The sequence below is a fragment of the Pristis pectinata genome, chromosome 1, assembly GCF_009764475.1.
Source record: "Pristis pectinata isolate sPriPec2 chromosome 1, sPriPec2.1.pri, whole genome shotgun sequence".
Taxonomy (NCBI): domain Eukaryota; kingdom Metazoa; phylum Chordata; class Chondrichthyes; order Rhinopristiformes; family Pristidae; genus Pristis; species Pristis pectinata.
Window position 1 is genome coordinate 43,701,342 of NC_067405.1, and position 23,297 is coordinate 43,724,638.

General features: G+C 42.0%; 1 protein-coding gene across 1 annotated transcript in view; it reads right to left on the reverse strand.

Moving 5' to 3' along the window:
* Positions 1-23,297, reverse strand: part of myo3b (myosin IIIB) — a 316,747-nt gene that overhangs the window by 223,752 nt on the left and 69,698 nt on the right. Inside the window, exon 8 of the mRNA XM_052029302.1 lies at positions 8,463-8,615. Coding sequence (XP_051885262.1) covers positions 8,463-8,615 — 153 coding nt within the window. The remainder of the gene's footprint in view (positions 1-8,462; positions 8,616-23,297) is intronic.

Sequence of the window (23,297 nt, forward strand, 5' to 3'; positions counted from 1 at the left end):
CTGGTCAAGGTCATACTGCAAGCTTTGATAGTCTTCATCGTTGTCCACTACACCCCCAATCTTGGTGTCATCTGCAAATTTGCTGATCCAGTTTACCACTTTATCATCTCAATCATTAATATAGATGATAAACAACAATGGACCCAGCACCGATCCCTGCGGCACACCACTAGTCACAGGAGAGACAACCATCTACTAGTCAGAGAGACAACCATCTACTACTACTCTCTGGCTTCTCCTGCTGAGCCAATGATGAATCCAGTTGGCTACCTCATACTGAATGCCAAGCTTAACCTTCTGTACCAGCCTCCCATGCAGGACCTTGTCAAAGGCCTTGCTAAAGTCCATGTAGACAACGTCCACCGCCTTTCCCTCATCGACCTTCTTGGTAACCTCCTCGAAGAACTCAATAATTCTGGTTAGACATGACCAACCATGCACAAAGCCGTATTGACTGTCCCCATTCAGGCCCTGTCTATCCAAATCCAAATATTCTGTCCTTTAGAAAACCTTCCAATAATTTACCCACAACTGACGTCAAGCTCACTGGCCTATTCTTAGAGCCTTTCTTGAACGACGGAACAACATTAGCTATCCTCCAGTCCTCCTGCACCTCACCCGTGGCTAAGGACGCCTTAAGTATCTCTGCCAGGGCCCCTGCAATTTCTGCACTAGCCTCCCGCAAGGTCTGAGGGACACCTTGTCTGGCCCTGGGGATTTATCCACCTTCATTCGCCTCAAGACAGCCAGCACCTCCTCTTCCATAATCTGGATACAGTCCACGACCTCACTATTCTTTTGCTTCAGTTCTAGAGTCTCTGTGTCTGTCTCCAGAGTAAATACAGATGACCATGATCTTCAAGAGGATCAATTTTGTCCTTCGCTACCCTTTTGCTCTTAATATAGCTATAGAACCCCTTGGGATTTTCTTTTACCCTGTCTGCCAGAGCAACCTCACGTCCTCTTTTTGCCCTCCTGATTTCTCTCTTAAGTGTTCTCTTGTATTTCTTATACTCCTCAAGCACCTCATTTGATCCTAACTGCCTAGACCTGATACACGCCTCCTTCTTCTATTTTAGGGCCTCAATATCCCTCGATAACCAAGGTTCCCTGAACCTGTTAGCCTTGCCTTTTATTCTAACAGGAACATACAGATTCTGTACTCTCAGTATTTAACTTTTGAAAGCCTCCCATTTACCAAGCATCTCTTTGCCGGAAAACAACCTCTCCCAATCCATGCCTGCTAGATCCTGATGCCATCAAAATTGGCCTTACTCCAATTTAGAATCTCAATCCTAGGACCAGTCCTATCCTTCTCCATAATTATCTTGAAACTAATGGAATTATGATCACTAGATCCAAAGTGTTCACCAACACGCACTTCTGTCGTCTGTCCTGTCTCATTCCCTAAGAGGAACTCCAGTATTGCACTCTCTCTAGTTGGGACCTCTACATATTGATTGAGGGAACTTTCCTGAATACATTTGACAAACTCTATCCCGTCCAACCCCTTTACAGTATTGGAGTACCAGACAATATGTGGAAAGTTAAAATCAACTACTATCACAACCCTTGCAATTGTCTGCTATCTCTCTACAAATTTTTTCCTCTAAATTCCGCTGACTACTGGGAGGTCTATAATATAGTCCCATTAACGTGATGATCCCTTTCTTATTCCTCAATTCCACCCATATTGCCTTAGTAGACAGTACGCCCTCTCTGAGCACTGCCGTGACCTTTTCCCTGATGAGCAATGCCACCCCCCCCCTTTAATACCTCTCTCTTTATCATATCTAAAACATTGGAACCCCGGAACATTGAGCTGCCAGTCCTGCCCCTCTGCAACCAAGCCTCACTAATGGCTACAACATCATAATTCCACGTATCAATCCATGCTTTAAGTTCATCTGCACTACCTACAATACTCCTCGCATTGAAATAGACGCATCTCAGAACATTAGTCCCACCATGCTCATCAACCTGTCGATTTCAGCCTTTGCTTGTAGGGTTACCATCTACTTTCCCCATAGCCACTCAACTTGCTGCCCCGCACTCTGGTTCCCACCCCCATGCAAATCTAGTTTAACCCCCACCCCCAAGCAGCACTAGCAAATCAAGGACATTAGTCCCCCTCCAATTCAGATGCAAACTGTCTCATTTGAACAGGTCCCACCTACCCTGGAAGAGAGCCCAGATCCAAAAATATGAAGCCCTCCGTCCTGCACCATCTCGTTAGCAATATGTTAAACCGGACTACCTTCCTATTTCTTGTCTCACTAGCACGTGGCACAGGCAGCAATCCTGAGATCACCACCCTGGAGGTCCTGTCTTTTAACTCAGCACCTAACTCCCTGAACTCACTTTGCAGGACCTTGTCACCCTTCCTGCCTATATCATTGGTACCGATGTGGACCACGACTTCTGGCTGCTCAACTTGCCCCTTAAGAACTTCTTTGGAAGTGTTTCAAAATATTTCAGGGCTGCGAATCAGCGGAGTACTTATTGTTGCTGCTGACAAATGGCTGCTCAGATCATGGCTCACCCTGACCTCCAAAATTCATCTTTGTGCAAGACTTTTAGTCCCAAGATATCTTAAGCTCTCTTTTGTGATTTCCTAGTTTTTGGTTATTTGGCGCAAGACTGGATTTTATTATGATCCTATATGATAAGCTTTTGATTAGATGCATCTGTAATTATTTCCCTCAAGAGTCAATTTTGGATTACATTTTTAGTGGGTTTGATTTATAGGTGCAAAGTTTCTTACTGATTTCATGGCTCACCATAGAAAATGATTGCAGATTATTCTAGTTAAGGATGCAGAAAGTCTAATTAGCCTTCCAAAAATCTGAGAAAATGAAAACTTTTTTTTAATCTATGTATACAGAGATAAAAATACTCACTTGAACCTGAGAATACTCACTAGAACCTAGAACAACACTTCAGAAAAAGAAACCCTGAGGTTATTATAATTATTTACACTGTAGACTAATTTGGAAAACATTCAAAAATGGCCACAGGAATCACAAATTGCCAACTGCTTCCAATGGAAACAACACACCAGCTATGAGCTGCTGGCTGATTGACATAATTGCAGCATGCAGCCAGTTCTGATTGCACTGTTCATTGGCTTAGCACCTCAGCAGGGTGAATAATTCATGAATATTTAGCACCAGTTAAAGCTACCCTGCACTACGTATCCTCTTCTCTTTCAACATCCCTGTCCTTTAACCTCCTCCCCCTTTCTTTCTGATTATGAAGCAGAGGAGGCCATTTGGCCCATGAGGTCCATGCCAGCTCGCAGACAGCAGTCCAATTTTTGTTCCTTCCCACCTCTCTTTACTTCCCTGCCACCCTGCAATCTCTCTCTCCCTTTCCCTCTATTTGGTCATCAACTCCAAGTAGATTCTATTTGCCATTAACCTACATTAGGGATAATTTACAGAAGCCAATTAACCTACCAGCATGTCCTTGGGATGTGGGAAGAAGCTGGAGCACCCAGGGATAACCCATGTGGTCACCATGAAAACATAAAACTCCACACAAACAGTCATACTTAAACCTGTTCCCTGGAGTTGTGAGGCAGCAACACCACCTGCTGCACCACAAAGCATCCCCAAGTTTCTTTCCATTTCCACCATTCCTGTGGTTATCACATAGAAAGCAGAGTTGGAATAAATGGATATTTTTCAGATTGGAAGGATGTAATTAGTGAGGATCCCATGGATCAGTTTTTGGGCTTCAGTTATTTATTATCTACATTAATGACCTGGAGGAGGGGCAGAAGGCAAAGTAATCAGGTTTGCTGATGACTTGAAAATAGGTGGAAGGGCAAGTTGTGATGTGGATATTGTGACTCTGCAAAGGGATATAAGTAGATTAAGTAAGCAGAGGGAAACTTGGCAAATGAAGTTTAATGTGGTAAAAAATTAGGCAGGTGCAGCAAGTAGGTCGGTATTGCAAAAGGATTGGAATTTGGAAATAGGTAAGATCTGTTACAATTGCACAGAATGTTGGTGAGACCACATCTGGATTACTGTACACAGTTTTGGTCCCCTTACCTACGAAAGGATATAATAGCAGTCCAAAAGAGATTCTTGGGATGAAGCAACTATCATGTCAAGAGAGGCTAAGCAGGTTGGGTCTGTATTCTTTAGAGTTTAGAAGAATGAAGGGAGGTCTTATTAAAACATACAAGATCCTAAGGGGTCATGAAGAGTGGACATCAAGATGTTTTCGCTCGTGGGAGAATCTTGAACGAGTCTTGAGATAAGGGGCTGGTCATATAAAATCAAGGTACTTACAAATTTCTTCTCATGAAGGTCAGTGAATCTCTAGAATTCTCTATACCAGAGAGTTATAGAGGCTAGCTCATTAAAAATATTTAAAGTGGAGCTAGATAAATTTTTGAAACATGAAGGAATTGAGAACTGTGGGGATCTGGTAGAGGAGTTGAGGTCTGGGGTAGAGTAGACTTGATCATATTGAATGGCGGGGCAGGGTTGAAGGCCTGATGGCCTACTCCTGCTCCGTATGAGTTCTCTCTCTCGTTTCCTGCCACTTTGCGCGTTTCCTTAGTGCCATGCACAGTCACCCCTCCCCCATACTTTCCTCTAGATATCTACATTCTCTTCCCCAGACTCATCCCACAAGTCCTACCCTTGATGTCTCTTACATTCCAACCCTGAGGAAAAACAAACCCTTACACCACTGCTGAGCAACTTTCCCTCAGCAATGGGCCAGGCGCTATGGCTGATGCAGGGGCCTCAGGTTGGTAGGTGGCACTGTGGTGGGCTTTAGGGCCACCAGTATGAGCAGTAGGGTTGAAGAGAAAGACCACAGAAGGGGTGCTGCCCTAAGCTCTCTCCTACTGAACTCAGTCCCTCTACCCTCTTAGACTCTTCACCCTTCCTGTACCTCAGTTTCTCCCCTACCTTGGCTACGCCACTTCTCAATTGTAGGCTATTTCATCTAGTCAAATGGATGCCAGAACATGGTGTTCCCTCAGCTGCAGGCTGGGCCAGAGATGGGAGAGGGTGGGCACATCGGGGGGCTGACAGTGGTTGCCTTGGGTTGACAGATGGGTAACCAATAGGTCCAGCACCCAGTCACAAAACTGACCACACCCCAGTTTGATGCCAACTGCACTCCTGAACAAGAGAAGATTCAGGAGCATGGACAACCACGTAGATGCCACAGCCAAGAAAGCTCACCAGCGTCTCTACTTCCTCAAGAGGCTAAAGAAATTTAGCATGCCCCCTTGACACTCACCAACTTTTATCGATGCACCATAGAAAGCATCCTATCTGGATGCATCACAACTTGGTATGGCAACTGGTCTGCCCGGGACCACAAGAAACTGCAGAGAGTTGTGGTCACAGCCCAGCAGGTCACGGAAACCAGCCTCCCCTCCATGGACCTCTAAGGTCCTTAGAGTCTATACCTCTCACTGCCTTAGTGAATCAGTCAGCATAATCAAAATACCCTACCCACCAAGGTCATTCTCTCTTCTCCCCTCTCCCATCAGCCAAAAGATACAGGAGCCTGAGGGCATGTACCACCAGGCTCAAGGACAGCTTCTATCCCACGGTGATAAGACTATTGAATGGTTCCCTCATATATTGAGATGGACTCTTGACCTCAAAATCTACCTTGTTGTGACCTTGCATCTTATTGTCTACCTGTAATGCACTTCCCTGTAGCTGTAACACTTTACTCTGTATTCTGTTATTGTTTTTGTTTTACCTGCACTACCTCAATGCACTCTGTACTAACTCAATGTATCTGCACTGTGTAATGAATTGGTCTGTATGAACGGTATGTAAGACAAGTTTTTCACTGTACCTCGGTACCAGTGACAATAATAAACCAATACCAATAGAGGACAAGGCAGTCAAAGAAAGCTTGGGTCATCGTGCGTCTGATTGCCAATCATTTTGGACTGTTTAAAGTCAAAATCTCGCTCTGTCAAGTCTGTAGCAGCTAGTGTGCAACAGGCATCTCATGCTAAAAGGAGTCACCTACAGGCTACTTCCAGTCCTCAGTATGAAGTTCAGGTCAAAATTCTCATGTGCAGCCCTGACAGCATCAGATCTGAACTTCACTTCTCTAACATACTCTGCAAACTGAGACACTTTGACAATGACGTTGCTGCCCTGAGAGAGCTAAAGAGGATTTACATTCTGACCTTCAAAAAAAGCCATGGCTGCTGTTCCAGAGGAAGACAAATTAATCCTCCTGGTTGACTTCAGTGCCAGATTTGGAATGGATGCAATCCCCAAAGGTGTGATTAGCACCAGTTTACAACAACAAAGGTTCATTTCTGGAAGCCATGTTATTGTGCTGCTGAATGTATGTTCAGCTGTGCAAAGCTAAGAGGCGTTAACTTCAGCACTAAGCTCCATGATGTCATGATCTACTGGTGTGATGTCATGATCTACTGGCCCTGCATTCTTTCAGTGGCTGCTAATGTAACAGCCAGAATGATGCTCATCACAAATGTGAGCACTCGACTTATTCTATGTTCATCACACATGAACAACAAGAACCCTGCAGCCACATTTTGCAGTCACTAATCCAGAAATTCATCTGTATGGTGTTCCCTCTGCCACCCCCTCCCCCCAGTGCTGATTAGACAAAAATTCATTATTTCTGAAGAAGAACACAATTGCATCAATTTCAAAGTTGATTCATTCCATTCCAGAAATCTAGTCAGGTCAGGAACTTCTGGAAAGCAAATAAAAACCACTACTGCTGGAAATCTGAAACAAATAAAAATAAAAGTGCTGTAGATACACAATGGCATGAACATCAATTTCTCTTCCAGTAACCACACCTCTCTGACCCCTTTTCCCTTATCCCACTGGCTCCCATCACCCTTTCTCTTTCCCCTCCCCCATCCTCTCGATCTGCCCATCACCCATACATTCCTCCCACCGGTTCCCCTCCTCACCTCCTTCCCTTTATTCCATGGTCCACTGTCCTCTCCTATCAGATTCCATCTTCTTCACACCTTTGTCACTTCCACCTATCACCATCTAGCTTCTTGCATCATTCCCACTCTCCCCCTTCCCCCATCTACCTTTCACCCCCCTCACCTGGATCCTCCTGTCACCCACCAGCTCTTGCTCCACCCCTTTCCCCCCACCTTTTTATACTGGCTATCTCCCCTTTTTCTTTCCAGTTCTGATGAAGGATCTCAACCTGAAACGTTGACTGTCCATTTCCCTTCATAGATGTTGCCTTACCTGCTGAGTTCCTCCAGTGTTCTGTCTGTTGTCATGTCTTAGATTGTGGTCTTTGATCTTTCATCAGGAGCTACTGCTGAATATTTTGGCAGCATACTCGCCACAAAATTGGCCTGATGAAAGGTCATTGACCTGAACCATTAACTGTTTTTCTCTCTCTGCAAATGCCACCTGATCTGCTTAGTACTGACAGCATTCTTGGTTTCCACTTCTGGTTGTGAATTGTGCATACAGTGTTGATTTGATTCCCCCATCAGATGTACATGTTTACTAATTCCATGTGTAACACCACTTTAAAGTGCTGGTTGGAAAATTAGGTCATGCTGTTGGTGGTTTTGTGGTAGCAATCTCTCAACCAAAATGTTCACTTAGGGGCTGCAAAATTAAGTGAGTTGAGACCATTGTGTATTGAAGTGATTTCAACAGAAAGCTCTTATATTCAGCTGCATCCTGCCACTCACTGGCCATTTCAAAATATTGCAACACATACTGAAAACAACATTATTCAACAAAGAAAGTATGCAACTAAACAAGACATAGTAATACCCAAAATTACAAAGAGAACGTATTCCTAGAAACAACTTAGTGATGCAAAATATTGTTATAGAAGATAATTACATCATCGGGATAGGTAAGAATATTTCACAGTATGGAGATATATTTATCAGATTCTTCTGTTTCATTGGGACAATAACATAGAGCAAATTTGTATATGCGAAGATTTATTTTATACAAAATATTTTTTAAAATGCAACAATTTCTAAATAAACATGAAATAAATCCGCATGTCCAAATGATGACATGCGATTGAAGGAGAAAGACTAAGCTCTTTGCTGATTAGCTGTTGCAAACTGTAAGCATGGTGCCCCTACATTTGTGCTCCTAACTTTTGAACTTCAGCATGGATTTTTGTTTCATATTTTTGTTCTGTGGCAATAAAAAGGAGGCTCCAGGAATGACTTTACTATAATGATCTTTATTCTATATGCACTTCATATAGTACAAGTTACTACTATATGGACTTGTAACTGGAAAATACCTTTTCTATGACTGACTAAGACTATACTGTTCTAAATATACTATCTTATGAATTATTTAACAATGTGCTTGCATGACTTGATAATGAAACATTGTTCAGTTACATACGATTTTCAAGTACTACTAGCCATTTTGAAGTACCTCAGCTAAGACTAGCACATTGATAGTATTGTGTCGTACCTAGTTTTTGCTGAATATTCTTCTTGCTGTACTTTGATCAGATTAGCTAGCTGCTGCTGTAGCTTTACGCCTTTCCCATGAGCTTGCTTTATAAATGGGTGGTCCAATAAATATGCAACTGATGGACGCTCTTCAAAATCCTTAATTAGGCATCTACAAAAAGGGGCATAAAATGACAAATAAAAATCCTGAACAAGCATGTGGTTAAAATGCTGTGTTATCCATGCATTACATTATTCAAATATCTTACACAAACTGAGAACATGGAATAGAAAATTGTACATTATCTGATTATATGTTTCTTGATTTTAACTGTTTTTAAATAAGCCAATAACATTTCATAAGCCTGCAAATACTATGGGAAGGATAAATGTCACTTTATCGTTTTAACATTTCATAAAGTACAATGATGAATTAAAATGAACTAAAATTGTACCCTACAGCCCAAAATGACGGAATCAAAAAGAACAAAAATATCAAAAGCCAAAGACATTTTAATAGCTTTGAAATTTCAACTTGGATCAATAACCTGGAACATTAGCATCGCTTTACTTAAGGTTAGTCTGTTTTTGTATTCAGAAAATAAAATCAAAGTTATGTAGCTGATTTAGCACTTATTTTAGAATGTCATTTGGCAGCTGCTTAAAACAGTAAAATCATTTTTCCCCAAGGTATTATGAAAAATCATCTTTAAATAAAATCTGCATTTAAAATATCAATACTAAATACATGAACAACTTGAGCTTTACTTCTGACTCAATTATTCTGACAGAGAAGCTTTTGTTTTCTATTTCAGGAAATGATGCAAAGTTAAGCAAAGGCATAATAAACAAGATCTGATATAGAAACAGATTTGATTTATATTATTTCACAAGTTTCACCTACCACTGAACGAGTGCAAGAGCATCATTCCTTGAACTATGATTATACCAGCAAATGATAAGCCACTTGTGGTTCCTTTGTTTAGCCCAATTTCTCAACTGGTCTAACACCTTATTCTCCAAGGAGGTTCTTCGTAATCCTCTACATTCACACCAGCTACAGTTTGTGTGCTGGTTGGCACTACCTCACATTTTAATTCTGCATTTTCCTGGCAATGATGTAAGCAGGGCTTGCTGGATGCTGTTTGTGCTCATTATTTATTGTAGCTTGCTAGTCAAAGCGCAAAAAAAAATTGGTGACTTATCTTATCCACCTTTTCCATCCATTTGATATAAAGTATCAACAGGTCCACCCAAACAGAGAAATTAATCATTTTGTAATTTATTTCACAGCTGCCTATTACTGAATACCATAAGCTAATGTTTATCATATAGACATTTGAGATATTAGAAAAAAAAGACCTTATTTTAGCAGCTTTTTAAAAAATAGGTTGGAAATTTAAATGTATTTATATTCATCTGTTACATGCATTTTATTACTAGTTACATTTCTGATTCAGTGATTGGCAAAAATGGTTTTCTTTTCTAATATTTATTGAAAAATATTTTCTTAAGGTTATTGGCTCCAACTTAAAAAAACTGCAATTGTATATTTAAATTATATAGTATGGAATTAATAATTTGTTTTATTTATACTCCACATCAGCAGTCACCTTAAGATGAGGCCCATGCTATCACCTCTAATGTAAGAGGTCAGAAACAATTGCCCACCAGCAGAAAACAAAAACTCAAACTCCAGTGACACTGAATCTCTTATCTTGTTTGACATTCTGGCTGCCTTCATCAGGCTTTCTGAGCCGAAAATTAATTCTCAGTATTCATTAGCGTTACAACATTAACCATAGGTTGCAGCCATTTGCTGCAATCTAGCAACTCGGCATCTAAACACCATTTTCATTTTGTCACACTGAGCACCTATTTGCTGCCATAATTGGAAGCCGAGGATAAAGCATTTATTACCCATGAACAAGAGCAGGCACCTACATACGGTTCTGCATGATGTGGCTTGAAAATCTGCAGGCAGCTTGCAGCTGCTGATAACATTGTTTGTGTTGCTATCCCTTAATGATGTAAACTGCCATTTTGTTATTAGTAAATCAGATGGCAACATTGGAAGTCTAACAACTAGGGAAAAAAATCATTTATGAAACAGAATGCAGACTATGCAGTTACAGGACAAGAGATATTAATAACTCATTTTACCAAAACTCAAGCTGCCCAAATCTTAATCAAAATAAAAAAATCACCAGCAACTGCAAACATATTCTTAAAATTCCATACAATGAACTACACTGTTGTCAGGGCTTTGTGCTCATTTGCACATCTATTAAAGGATACAAATTCTGTATACAGTACAGATGATTTTCCACCCTAATTTTGTATTTGGTCCGTATATCACATTCTCATCACATTTCTAGTCCAGCAACAGACCTACCTCTTTCAGTTCCATAACATAGTTCATCTCTATCCCTACTTCAGCTCATCCACACTTTTCCTACCCCTTGGTCTGGTTATTCCAATGTTTGTGCCTGGTTGCCCCTCTTTTAATCACCATAAATCATAGTGCACAAAAAATTCTGGCACCCAAATCTTAAATTGTGCCTATTACCTTTTACTCATGTAATTCAATGATTACCAGCCTGGAAAAGTCTAAATGAAAAAAAAGTTTTCGAATTTCTAATGGACTCCCTTTTATAACTGTAACTTCCTGAAGTCCTGCAACCCTCATAAGATTCTGGCCATTTTGGGTGTTAGTGATTTTATTTAAATCAATCATTGGCAACTATGCCTTCAGTTGTCCAAACCTTAAATTCTAGATTTGTTCAGGGGTTTCTATGTTTTTCCTTGAAATACCACTGATCAAGGTTTTGGTCCTAATATCCCATCTTTCTTGCTGTCAATTTTTATTTGATAATACTCCTGCCTTGGGGTACTTCATTATTTTCAAGTTGCCATATAAATGCAAACTTTTTCACTCCCATGAACCAGCTTGATGTATGGTATTGGCACTAACAGGAATTTTATAAAATTTTATAAAACCGCCCTCCTTTGTCACACCATACAGGACGGAGTCAAGTAGATCGGTTACGATTAGAGCCACCTAATTTGCTGAGAAACAATCAGAAGCATTGGCTTCCCCCTCCATAATTTATGCAGTAAATTGGGATTTGTATCTGCAGCAAAACTGCAGCAAAAATCAGATAGTGGATTGAATCTGTGTTATTTCTCTTACAATTCATCAAGCTGTTCGATCAACTCAAAAGCATCAAGGGGCCTTCAAGTTACTTATAATGAAGTACTCACACCAAATGTAATGCTGCTCCATTGCCTGGCTTACATTGAAGAGCTCTTCACTTTTAAAAGGAAATAACCATAAAAGTGCAGATCTATACTTCCTCAGGTTGAAAGAGCACTAAAAGAAGTCAATCTGTTGTTCAGCTACTAAGTGGTGAACCAAGGGAACAAGCTGTATCAAGACATTGTCAAACATCACACCAAGGACAGACAGCCAACACTATGAGAAGCAAACAAACTAATCTCAGTGATATGTGAAAGTAAACAAGTAGCTTTTTTAATGTATTATTCAAACACACATTACATGCAGGGCTTTCACATTATGGATATTGCAGTATTATAACTTAAATATGGGGTGGGAGGGGGTGGGGAGGGGATTTATCCTGATTAATACATTTGGAAATCAGGGTGCCTCAAAATAAAATGCTTTAGAACCACCTCAAGTTCATTTACTTTCATTTACAGAGCAGCATTACATTTGGTGTGAGTACTTCATTATAAGTAACTTGATGCTTCTGAGTTTAGCGAACAGCTTGCTGGAATGTAGAAAATGCTCATGGGAATATGCCATCAGGTGATTCACAGTGTCTGGAGAGTGAAGGTATGTTACTTTTTCAGCAAAGACTGGGGAGAATGCTGTTCATGGTTTTGAATGTGATTCTTGTCTGAAAAGAACCACATTTAAGGACTTGCACATCTCTGTCCAGACTCTGCAATGTGTCGTCAAAGAAATGTAACAACTGACAACTCATTGGGTGGTCAGAAAGAAGGAAAATAAGTAATACCAGTACCAGTAACTGCTCATATTTAAACTTTGCTGGCTTCCATGGTCATTAGCTTGGCAACACACAGAATTGATTCCATACGTTGAATTTTGATTGTTAATTGTTGTAAGAGGCCCTCCCAACCTCTCATCTTGCTCCAGTTGGATATATCAGCCGTGTTCCCACAACCACATAACTGCGAACAATACTAGTCACTGCCGTTCCTTACCTCTCAACATCATCAGTGATTTAATGGTTCTGCTGTCTCCTTAGTAGGTAAGTTCGTTTTATGCAGAAAACCCACTGCTATATCTATTCTGAATAAATTTCTTAACCAGATACTTTCACGATTTTTTCTCTAATTGAATAAGTTTAATGTTATCAGCTTTGACATGAAACCCCACCATATAATGTGTGTAAATAACTGCATGCTCTTACCCACCCTCTGCAAAACAACATTCACAACTTTCACCCCATTTCTATATCTGCTTTATTTAAGTATTGTGTGTGGCCTTGTGATATGCTGCAGAAGATCGACTAACAACAAATTAAAAACAGATGTGCAATGTCCCATAAATACACATGACCTCTGCATTACAGCTGTTCAGGTAACAGAAATTCACCCTTACAGAATTCACATATCATTACCCAAATTTATGTGAAAAAAGTAAATAAACACAAAATTTATTTATTTTCCAACTTATATTTCTTGACACATTCGCAGATGACATGGCTTCATGTCACAGAAAATCATGACACACTGTGTTTTCTAGGAATGCAATCCGCACCCCCAGCACCCTCTTGTCACACAGGAGTCACCTATACGTGGAAATGGGTCAAGGCAATGTGCAATCGAGTTTGCAACTTCATTGTATTGGAGCAAACTTATTCATTATCTGGGAGGAAAGCCAAATTTTGGCATGCTTTTTCCTTTTTCCTCAGATGATAACATCAAAAACAGAAGAACTGGCAATTAATCATAATGCTGCTTGTGATGTCTTGACATGTACAAAATATCCGCTGCTTTTACCTGCCTGGCCATAACAATTGATAATACCAGGTATGTTAAGTTGTCTGAGATGTTTCAGGACTGTATCATTCTGTTTAAGGGCAAAATCTTCCCTTTCTATACAAATAAATTAAACTATTTGGGATTCAGATTAACAAATCAATCTGACTCAGAACAGACATCATATGAACAGTGGAGATGTTTTCAAGTGGCTCAGTGTTGCTTGGCTGGAGTCCCCAGCAATTGATGCACAAGTCTTATGCAGTGTTACGGACTAAGTTACTATTGGTGAATATCCCTTTAAGATAGAGCATAGTGGTGTGTGTGTGTGGCGTGGTTACGACAACAGACGATAAAGGACGTAATGACGTTTTTGAAGCAGTCAGTCGGAATCAGTCAGGAGGGAGGGAGGGAGAGAGAGAGAGAGCGCGAGAGAGAGAGAGAGAGAGCGCGAGAGAGAGAGAGCGCGAGAGAGAGAGAGAGAGAGCGAGACAGAGACAGAGAAAGAGAGAGAGAGAGAGCGAGAGAGAAAGGGAGAGATATCAGCCTGCTAGTCTCTATCGATGGATGAGAAACAATAACTGTGCCTGTCACTACAATCCACGTATGGATTTTTGGAGTAATCCGGTGGAGTCCACTTTGTCGTTAACCTGTAGAGGGAAACAGGTATTTGTGTCGACAGCCACATCTTGGATGCTTTTCAGGGTGGCAGATACTTCGGAACAAAGCAATGGAGTTCACTTTGTTGTTGACCTGTAGAAGGAAACAGGTATTTGTGTGGACAGCCACGATTTGAGTGCCTTTCGGGGTGAGGCAGATGCGGTGGAGTAGTCACTGCTGAGTAGACACTGAGGTGTCGTATGGGTTCCATCATGGAACGTTTGGATTTCGTAATTACTCTCTACATCCATATTTCCTCTTCAGTCAATGGTGGTTTTGAAGAAGCCTTTGCTCATGTTTCACCTTATGGCTTGCTGAACTGAACTTTGAAAACTATTCCTGGACTTGGAGTTTGGGAGTTTGCCACCCACACACACCCACACACCCACACACCCACACACACACTATGAGTTTAGTTTTTGGGGTTAATGTTTAAGATTTAACATTTTTACTTCTAACATTCTAACATTTTTACTTTTATTTTTCTTATTATCATAAGTAGTTATTAATAAAGTAGTTTTTAACACTTATACATGACTCGGTGTGTTTCTTTTGTTGCTGGTTTGTAACAGCAGTAATTAAGAAGTTCAGAGTAAACTCAGCACTCTGAGACTAGATGAAGGACCTGGTAAAATACTGAGTAGCCTTACAACATTTATTGTATTTAATCCACAATCTATATCCTTTCAGTGGCAAAAAATGATTCATGGCAGATTCTGGAGCTAGGCCAATTGCATTTCTGTGATTCATATCACCAAAAAGGCAAAGAATTATGAATTGTCCTGAAATTGCTAAGGAGTAAATCAAGCAATGAAATTAATGCACCATTTAACCTGAGGCATCATTATGAAAAGTTTTAATATGTAGAAAATCATTCACGTACAGTTTATACTGTACTTCTATTTTGTGAAAACAGCTATCAGCATCCATTTGCTAACAAATGCATCCCATTTCAATGCATCGAGTATTAGAACCAGATTAAGGGTCACAATTATAAAGTTTCCAATTCCATTATGGAAAATAAAAGAGTAACCAGTTTATTCTGCATTGGTAGTTTCATTAAATATTCCTACATGAATGAAGACAAACTTAAGTTTAGTTGAAAAGTGAACTGGGTGTTTAAAAAACTGATGCATCAAGTCAAGTGCACAATATGTGGGATGTTTGCTGACTGTGAATGTCATCGGTAAAGCCACCATTTATTACCAATTGTCACTGAAGAGGCCTGCTTGCCTTCCAATGTGTTATTTGTTTTGAAGAAAAAGTGAATATAGGAAGGCCACATTAAGCAAAATCTACAAGTCCTTAAGGTAGTTATAAAACATATATCGGATGCCTGATAATAACAAATGATGCATAATGAGCACTGTTAATCTAGTAATGTTGCTTTGAACTCTAAATGGGAGAAATTCACACTTGGTTGCAAGCACTGAAGAAGTAGGAGCATATCAGCATCCATTTTACACAGGCACACAAGGACACATTTCTCCCATAGCAACACTCAAAAAATGCTGGAGGAACTCAGCAGGTCAGGAGCTTCTAGATGCTGCCTGACCTGCTGAGTTCCTCCAGCACTTTTTGTGTGTTGCTCCAGATTTCCAGAATCTGCAGTTTTTCTTGTTTCACACATTTCTCCCATTCGAGTTTGCACATTTTGGAATTTACTCTGGTTATTCAATTACACAATATAACAAACTGTCAAACCATCAAAGTGCAAACCTTGCTTTTGAATCTGGTTACAAATGATTAGAAGCAACTGGATGTGCAAATTTCTCTTCAATCCTCTCTCAGAAAGGAGAGCAAAGCAGAAAGTATGCAGGAGATCACATTTCTACTGCACACTTTCTGCTTCTTTGCTCTGCCTCTGCACAATCATTTTGTTATGCACCATTTTGCTGTTTGGCAAGAACCCAACATTAGGGGGCCGAGTTTAGGAAGGTTCCTTGTACCACTCAACCGCATAAAGCAGTGGCTTCCAATGTAGCATTATCTGGCCCAGGCCCATATAATTTCACAAACCAAAAGAAACTATATTCCAGGCTTACATGGTGAAAGCTTTTTACGCTTATTTAAATGGTCTGTTCCTTCTGAGTCCATCTGAGCGCTACATGTCTAATCTTCATTTAGTCATTAGGTGTGGGATCAAGTGACCAATTTTTGGTCTGCATCTAGACCTGAACGAAAGAGCTACCTAGAGGTCCAGCATGGAGGCATCCACAAAAAGGAACATTCTGCCTGCTTCCTTGTTCTTCATGTTCTTGTCCTGACTGGGAGCACATGGTATATAGGCTCAAGGATCTGCAGAACCAGTGGGCACTACAATACACATACCATAATTCATTATGATGGCCTAGAGTGATACAACATGAAAACAGGTGATTTGGACCAGCGAGACCATGCTGATCCACTTACACTAATCTTACACAAGTCCCATTTTATTCTTCCCATAATTCATGATGAAAGGTATTGGTATTGGTTTACTATTGTCACTTGTACCGATGTACAGTGAAAAGCTTGTCTTACAAACCGATCGTACAGGTCAATTCATTACATAGTGCAGTTACATTGAGTTAGTACAAAGTGCATTGATGTAGTACAGGTAAAAACAGTAACAGTACAGAGTAAAGTGTCACAGCTACAAGGTAGATCGTGAGGTCAGAGTCCATCTCATTGTATAAGGGAGCTGTTCAAGTCTTATCACTGTGGGGTAGAAGCTGTCCTTAAGTCTGGTGGTAAGTGCCCTCAGGCACCTGTATCTTCTACCCAATGGAAGAGGAGAGAAGAGAGAATGTCCTGGGTGGGTGGGGTCTTTGATTATGCTGGCTGCTACACCAAGACAACGAGAGGTAAAGACAGAGTCCAAGGAGGGGATGCTGGTGTCCGTGATGCACTGGGCTGTGTCCACAACTCTCTGCAGCTTCTTGCATTGACCTAAATCATCGACCTAAAATGTTAATTATTTCTCCCCTCACTATTCTTGCTTGACATTGAGTATTTCTAGTATTATCTGATTTCTGCGCCACCCCCCCCCCCCCCCACCCTCCATTTCCAGTATCTGAAGAATTTTACCTTGGTGATTATGATGAAACACTTAAAAGTTTTCTTAAAACTTCTTTCAGTCCAATTTCAGTTCTATTTTATTTGATCCTTGATCCACAATATGCCCATCACAAATGTAGCTGACCAGTGTAATATCATTAGAAGTAACCACTTCACAACCCACGGGGAGATCAAGCTCCATCTTTACAGTAAGGATAGCCTCCATTTTGTCATATGATACTATCATTCTGCTAAATTTCATTATTTTATAACAGATCAGGCAATCTAAAACTAAAAACAGAAACACTGGAAATACTCAGCAGGTTAGGCAGCATCTGGGACGACAGAAATTGTTAACAATTCAGGCCAATGACTTTTTAATCAGAACTGAAAAAAAATTAGAAATCAAACATGCTTTAAATTGGAGAGAAAGGAGAGGGATGACAAGAACAAAGGGAATATCTGCAAGAGATTGAAGATCAAGACAGACTGAATGACACGTGGTTGCAGTCAGCTGAGAAAGGTTTATAAAGGGTTATTAATCACAGCTAATCTGTCTGGGGGAGAGACAACAGGAGGAAATGAATGTGGACAGGGACAGGAGCAGAATCTTTTGACTGTGAGGTACAAACTGGAGACACTCAAAACTGCATTTGCTGGAAATCTGAAATAAACCAGAAAATGCTGGAAATACTCAGGCAGCAGTGGTGGGGAGAAAGAGATTTAAGGTTGAAAGTTGAAGACCTTTAATCAGAATTGGCCAGTTCTGATATACACTAAAAAGGCCAAATCATTCCATAATGCTAATAGATGTCTATTATAAGAGTAATTAAAACCAAGCTTAAGAAGCAGGAAGCTGTCAAAAGAACATCAGGTGAGGGCCTCAGAATCCACTACCTAAGGCACTCACAAGTCCTGCATTGACTCACAGGATAGCCATGGTTTCCTGACCTCTTGGTCCATTGGTGCCACAAAGGGCAAATGCAGGTGCAAGATAAGTGAATGGGGTGGGGCAGATGAAGCATGATTCAACCCATCCAATCTTGAATGGCAGTGTACATTTAAATAATTGAAGTGCTCTATGAGCATTTGTCTTCAATGATGGAGGAACCAGCATTTGGATGTAAAAGACCGTACTGATGTATTCAGCACTATTTTTAACTAGAAGTGCCAAATGAATGATCCATCTGGACCTCCTCCCTCCAGCTTTCAACTATGTAAAAAGAAGCAGGTGAAAGCACTGGATACAGCAAGGTCTAAAGGGCCCAACATCATCTCAGCTATTACATTAAAGCTCCCCACATGCCTGTGGCCTTGACTCTTTTTGTGGATAGAGTTTGCAAATTTAGGAGATGCTGTCAGAGTAGCCTTAGCAAGTAACTGCAGTACCACCTTCAATAAGGGTTGGGGAGGGGGAGGAGTGGGTCTAATCTCCTGTCCTTGATGTTCAGCAGCACTATCATCATCAAGAACTCCTACCATCAACATCCTGGGGATCATCATTGATCAGAAACTCAACAGAACCACTCAGAAATACTGTGGTTACAAAAGCTGGTCAGAAGCTGAATAACTCAGCTCCTCATTCCCCAAACCTTCCTCGCCACCTACAAGGCACATTATGAATGTGAAAGAACAGAATACACTTACCTCATTGAATGTCATTCCCTGACTATTCAAGAACCCAAAGGCTTTTCATCCATGCCAAAGCAACACACCATACTTGATGATGTCTATTTCTTTTTCTTCTTGGGCAGTTCCTCAGGATTGAGGATGAGTTGCCTCCACTCCTGCCCGAGAAGCAGATGATGCCTGTGTGTGAATTTGTTTAAAAATATGGATGGCCAATGCAACCACATACCACACAGACTTGAGAGTGAGATTTTTGACCAGGACGATTAAGACGTGGCTTGACTGTTACTCACCCACCACTGGCGCACTATGCTAATGTGTCTAGCATCCACAAAATACACTGCAGTTATTCATTGAGGCTCCTTTGACTGTACCTCCCAAACCCAGAGCCTCTATTGCCAAGTAAGGGCAGCAAAGTAGCACAGCTAATAGAGCTGCCACCTCATAACTCCAGCGGCCCTGTTTCAATCCTGATCAATGCTGTCTGTGTGGAGTTTGCATGTTCTCCTAGCGTTTTGATCGGGAGTGAGAAGCGAGCAGCCGAGGAGTTCTGAAGAGATAAGTTTTTTTTCTTCTAACGGTTTCAGGGATAGTGGGGAGTAACTGCGCAGGCGCATGACGTCTGTCGGAAGCGCGCGTGCAGTTTAAAAAGACAACTGCCATATCCAGTGGGCAGCGGAGTGAGAGGGAGCAGAGTGTTTTGGGCTTTGGCTCAAGGGGCTTTGGCTTAAAGGGCCAAGGTGGGAGAGTAGCTGGTAAGTAAAGGTAAGGTTTACCTGTTACCTATTATAAATTTTTGTGTAGGAAAAAAAAACTAGGTAGGGGGAAAAAAAAGTTAGTTCAGATGGAGGACATGGTGGTGTGCTGCAGCTGCTTGATGTGGGAGCTCGTGGACCTTGCTGTGGTCCACGATGACCACGTCTGCAGTAAGTGCATGAGGCTGTAGGAACTTCAGCTCAAAATTGATGAGCTGGAGTTGCAGCTTCAAACACTGTGGAGCATCAGGAGGGAGAGAGTTATGTAGATACTGTACATCAGGAGAGTCACCCCCCTTACAGCAGGTACTTCTGGGGTCCAGGAAGTAGATAGAAGGGTGACTGTCAGGGGAGAGAAAAGGAAAAGGAAAACGAACAGGCAGATAGAGCAGAGGACCCCGAAGGCTGTTCCCCTCAATAACAGGTTTTCCGCTTTGGAAGCTGTTGAGGGGGATGACTTGCAGGAATCAAGCAGCAGTAGCCAGGTCTCTGGCACTGGGACCGGTCCTGCTGCTCAGAAGGGAAGGGAGGAGAAGAGGAAGGCAGTAGTGATAGGGGACTCGATAGTCAGGGAAACAGATAGGAGGTTCTGTGGCAGTGAGCATGAATCCCGGATGGTATGTTGTCTCCCAGGTGCCAGGGTCTGGGATGTCACTGATCGGGTCCACAGGATTCTTGAGCGGGAAGGAGAACAGTCAGAAGTCGTGGTTCATGTTGGTACCAACGATAACGGTAGGAAGAGGGATGAGGTCCTGAAAAAGTGAGTTTAGGGAACTGGGCAGAAGGCTGAAGAACAGGACCACAAGGGTAGCAATCTTGGGATTGCTGCCAGTGCCACGCGATAGTGAAGGTAGGAATAGGAGGAGATGGCAAATAAATGCATGGCTCAGAAGTTGGTACAGGAGGGAAGGTTTTAGATTTTTGGATCATTGGGATCTCTTCAGGGGAAGGTGGGACCTCTACAGAGAGGACGGGTTACACCCAAACCTGAGGAGGGGGCCAATATCCTTGCAGCCAGGTTTGCTAGGGTGGTTCGGGAGGGTTTAAACTAGTTTGCGAGGGGGATGGGAACCGGAGTAGGTCAGAGGAAGAAGGGGATGGGGAAAAGTCAGATCTAACAGGTAGAGAGGCTTTGAGGAAGGAGAAGCAGAGTACAGGCTATAAAAGTAGTAAGGTGGATGGGCTAAAGTGCATTTAAATGCAAGAAGCATCAAGAATAAGGGAGATGAACTGAGAGCTTGGATAAGTACATGGGACTACGATATTGTGGCTATTACAGGGACATGGCTGACACCAGGACAGGAATGGATATCGAGTATTCCTGGTTTTCAGTGTTTTAAAAGGGATAGGGAGGGGGGGAGAAGAGGAGGAGGGGTGGTGATACTGGTCAGGGACACTATTACAGCTGCAGAAAGGGTGGATAATGTAGAAGGATCCTCTCTAGAGTCAATATGGGTGGAAGTTAGGAACAAGAAAGGAGCAGTTACTCTACTGGGAGTATTCTATAGGTCCCCCGGTAGCAGCAGGGATGCTGAGGAGCAGATTGGGAGGCAGATTTTGGAAAGATGCAGAAATAACAGTGTTATTATCATGGGAGACTTCAACTTCCCAAATATTGATTGGCACCTGCTTAGTGCCAAAGGGTTTAGACAGGGCAGAGTTTGTTAAGTGTGTCCAGGACGGATTCCTGTCACAGTATGTTGACAGGCCGACGAGAGGGAATGCCATATTAGATCTAGTTTTAGGTAATGAACCAGGTCAGGTGACATCTATCGGTGGGTGAGCATTTGGGGGACAGTGACCACTGCTCCATAACCTTTAGAATTGTCATAGACAGGGATAGGAGCAAAGAGGAAGGGAAGATATTTAATTGGGGAAAGGCGAATTATGAGGCTATGAGAGTGTAAATTGGGATGACATTTTTGAAGGGAAATGTACTATGGAGATGTGGTCGATGTTCAGGGATCTCTTGCAGGACGTTAGGGATAAATTTGTCCCGATGAAGCAGAGAAGGAATGGCAGGGTGAAGGAACCGTGGGTGACAAGACAGGTGGAACAACTAGTTAGGAAGAAAAAGGCAGCATACATTAGGTGTAAGCAGCAAGGATCAGACAGGGCTCGTGAGGAATATAGAGTAGCAAGGAAGGAACTTAAGAAGGGGCTGAGGAGAGCAAGAAGGGGACATGAAAAGGCTTTGGCGAGTAGGGTCAAGGAGAATCCCAAGGCTTTTTTCTCATACGTGAAGAGCAGAAGGATGGCTAGAGTAAAGGTAGGTCCAATTAAAGACAAAGGTGGGAAGATGTGCCTGGAAGCTGTGGAAGTGGGTGAGGTTCTCAATGAATACTTCTCTTCAGTATTCACCAAGGAGAGCGGTCTTGATGATGCTGAAGACAGTGTTGGTAAGGGTAATGTTCTAGAGTATGTAGATATCAAGAGAGAGGATGTGTTGGAGGTGTTAGAAAATGTTAGGACAGATAAGTCCCTGGGGCCTGACGGAATATTCCCCAGGCTGCTTCGTGAGGCGAGGGAGGAGATTGCTGAACCGTTGGCTAGGCTCTTTGAGTCCTTGTTAGCCAAAGGAATGGTACCGGATGATTGGAGAGTGGCGAATGTTGTCCCCTTATTCAAAAAAGGTAGTAGGGATAGTCCAGGGAATTACAGAGCAGTGAGCCTTACATCTGTGGTGGGTAAGCTGTCTAAGAGATAGGATCTATGAGCATTTGGAGAATCATGGACTGATTAGGGACAGCCAGCATGGCTTTGTGAAGGGAAGATCTTGCCTCACTAGCCTGATAGGGTTCTTTGAGGAGGTGACCAGGAAGATTGAGGAGGGTAGTGTAGTAGATGTGGTCTACATGGATTTTAGTAAGGCATTTGATAAGGTTCCACATGGTAGGCTTCTTCTGAAGGTCAGAGGCCAAGGGATCCAGGGGGGCTTGGCCATGTGGATTCAGAATTGGCTTGCCTGTAGAAAGCAGAGGGTTGTGGTGGAGGGAGTGCATTCAGATTGGAGCGCTGTGACTAGTGGTGTCCCACAGGGATCAGTTCTGGGACCTCGACTTTTTGTGATATTTATTAATGACTTGGATGAGGGGGTGGAAGGGTGGGTTAGCAAGTTTGCAGATAACACAAAGATCGGTGGTGCTGTGGATAGTGTGGAGGGCTGTTGAAGCTTACAGAGGGATATTGATAGGATGCAGAGCTGGGCTGACAAGTGACAGATGGAGTTCATTCAGAGAAGTGTGAGGTGGTACACTTTGGAAGGACAAACTCCAAGGCAGAGTACAAGGTTAATGGCAGGATTCTGGGCAGTGTGGAGGAGCAGAGGGATCTGGGGGTTCATATCCACAGATCACTGAAAGTTGCCTCACAGGTGGACAGGGTAGTTAAGAAAGCTTATGGGATGTTAGCTTTCATAAGTCGTGGGATCGAGTTTAAGAGCCGCGAAGTAATGATGCAGCTCTACAAAACTCTGGTTAAACCACACTTAAGAGTACTGTGTCCAGTTCTGGTCGCCTCATTATAGGAAGGATGTGGAGGCGTTGGAAAGGGTGCAGAGGAGATTTACCAGGATGCTGCCTGGATTAGAGAGTATGGATTATGAGGAGAGACTAAAGGAGCTAGGGCTTTACTCATTGGAGAGAAGGAGGATGAGGAGAGACATGATAGAGGTATATAAAATATTAAGAGGAATAGATAGAGTGGATAGCCAGCGCCTCTCTCCCAGGGCACCAATGCTCAAT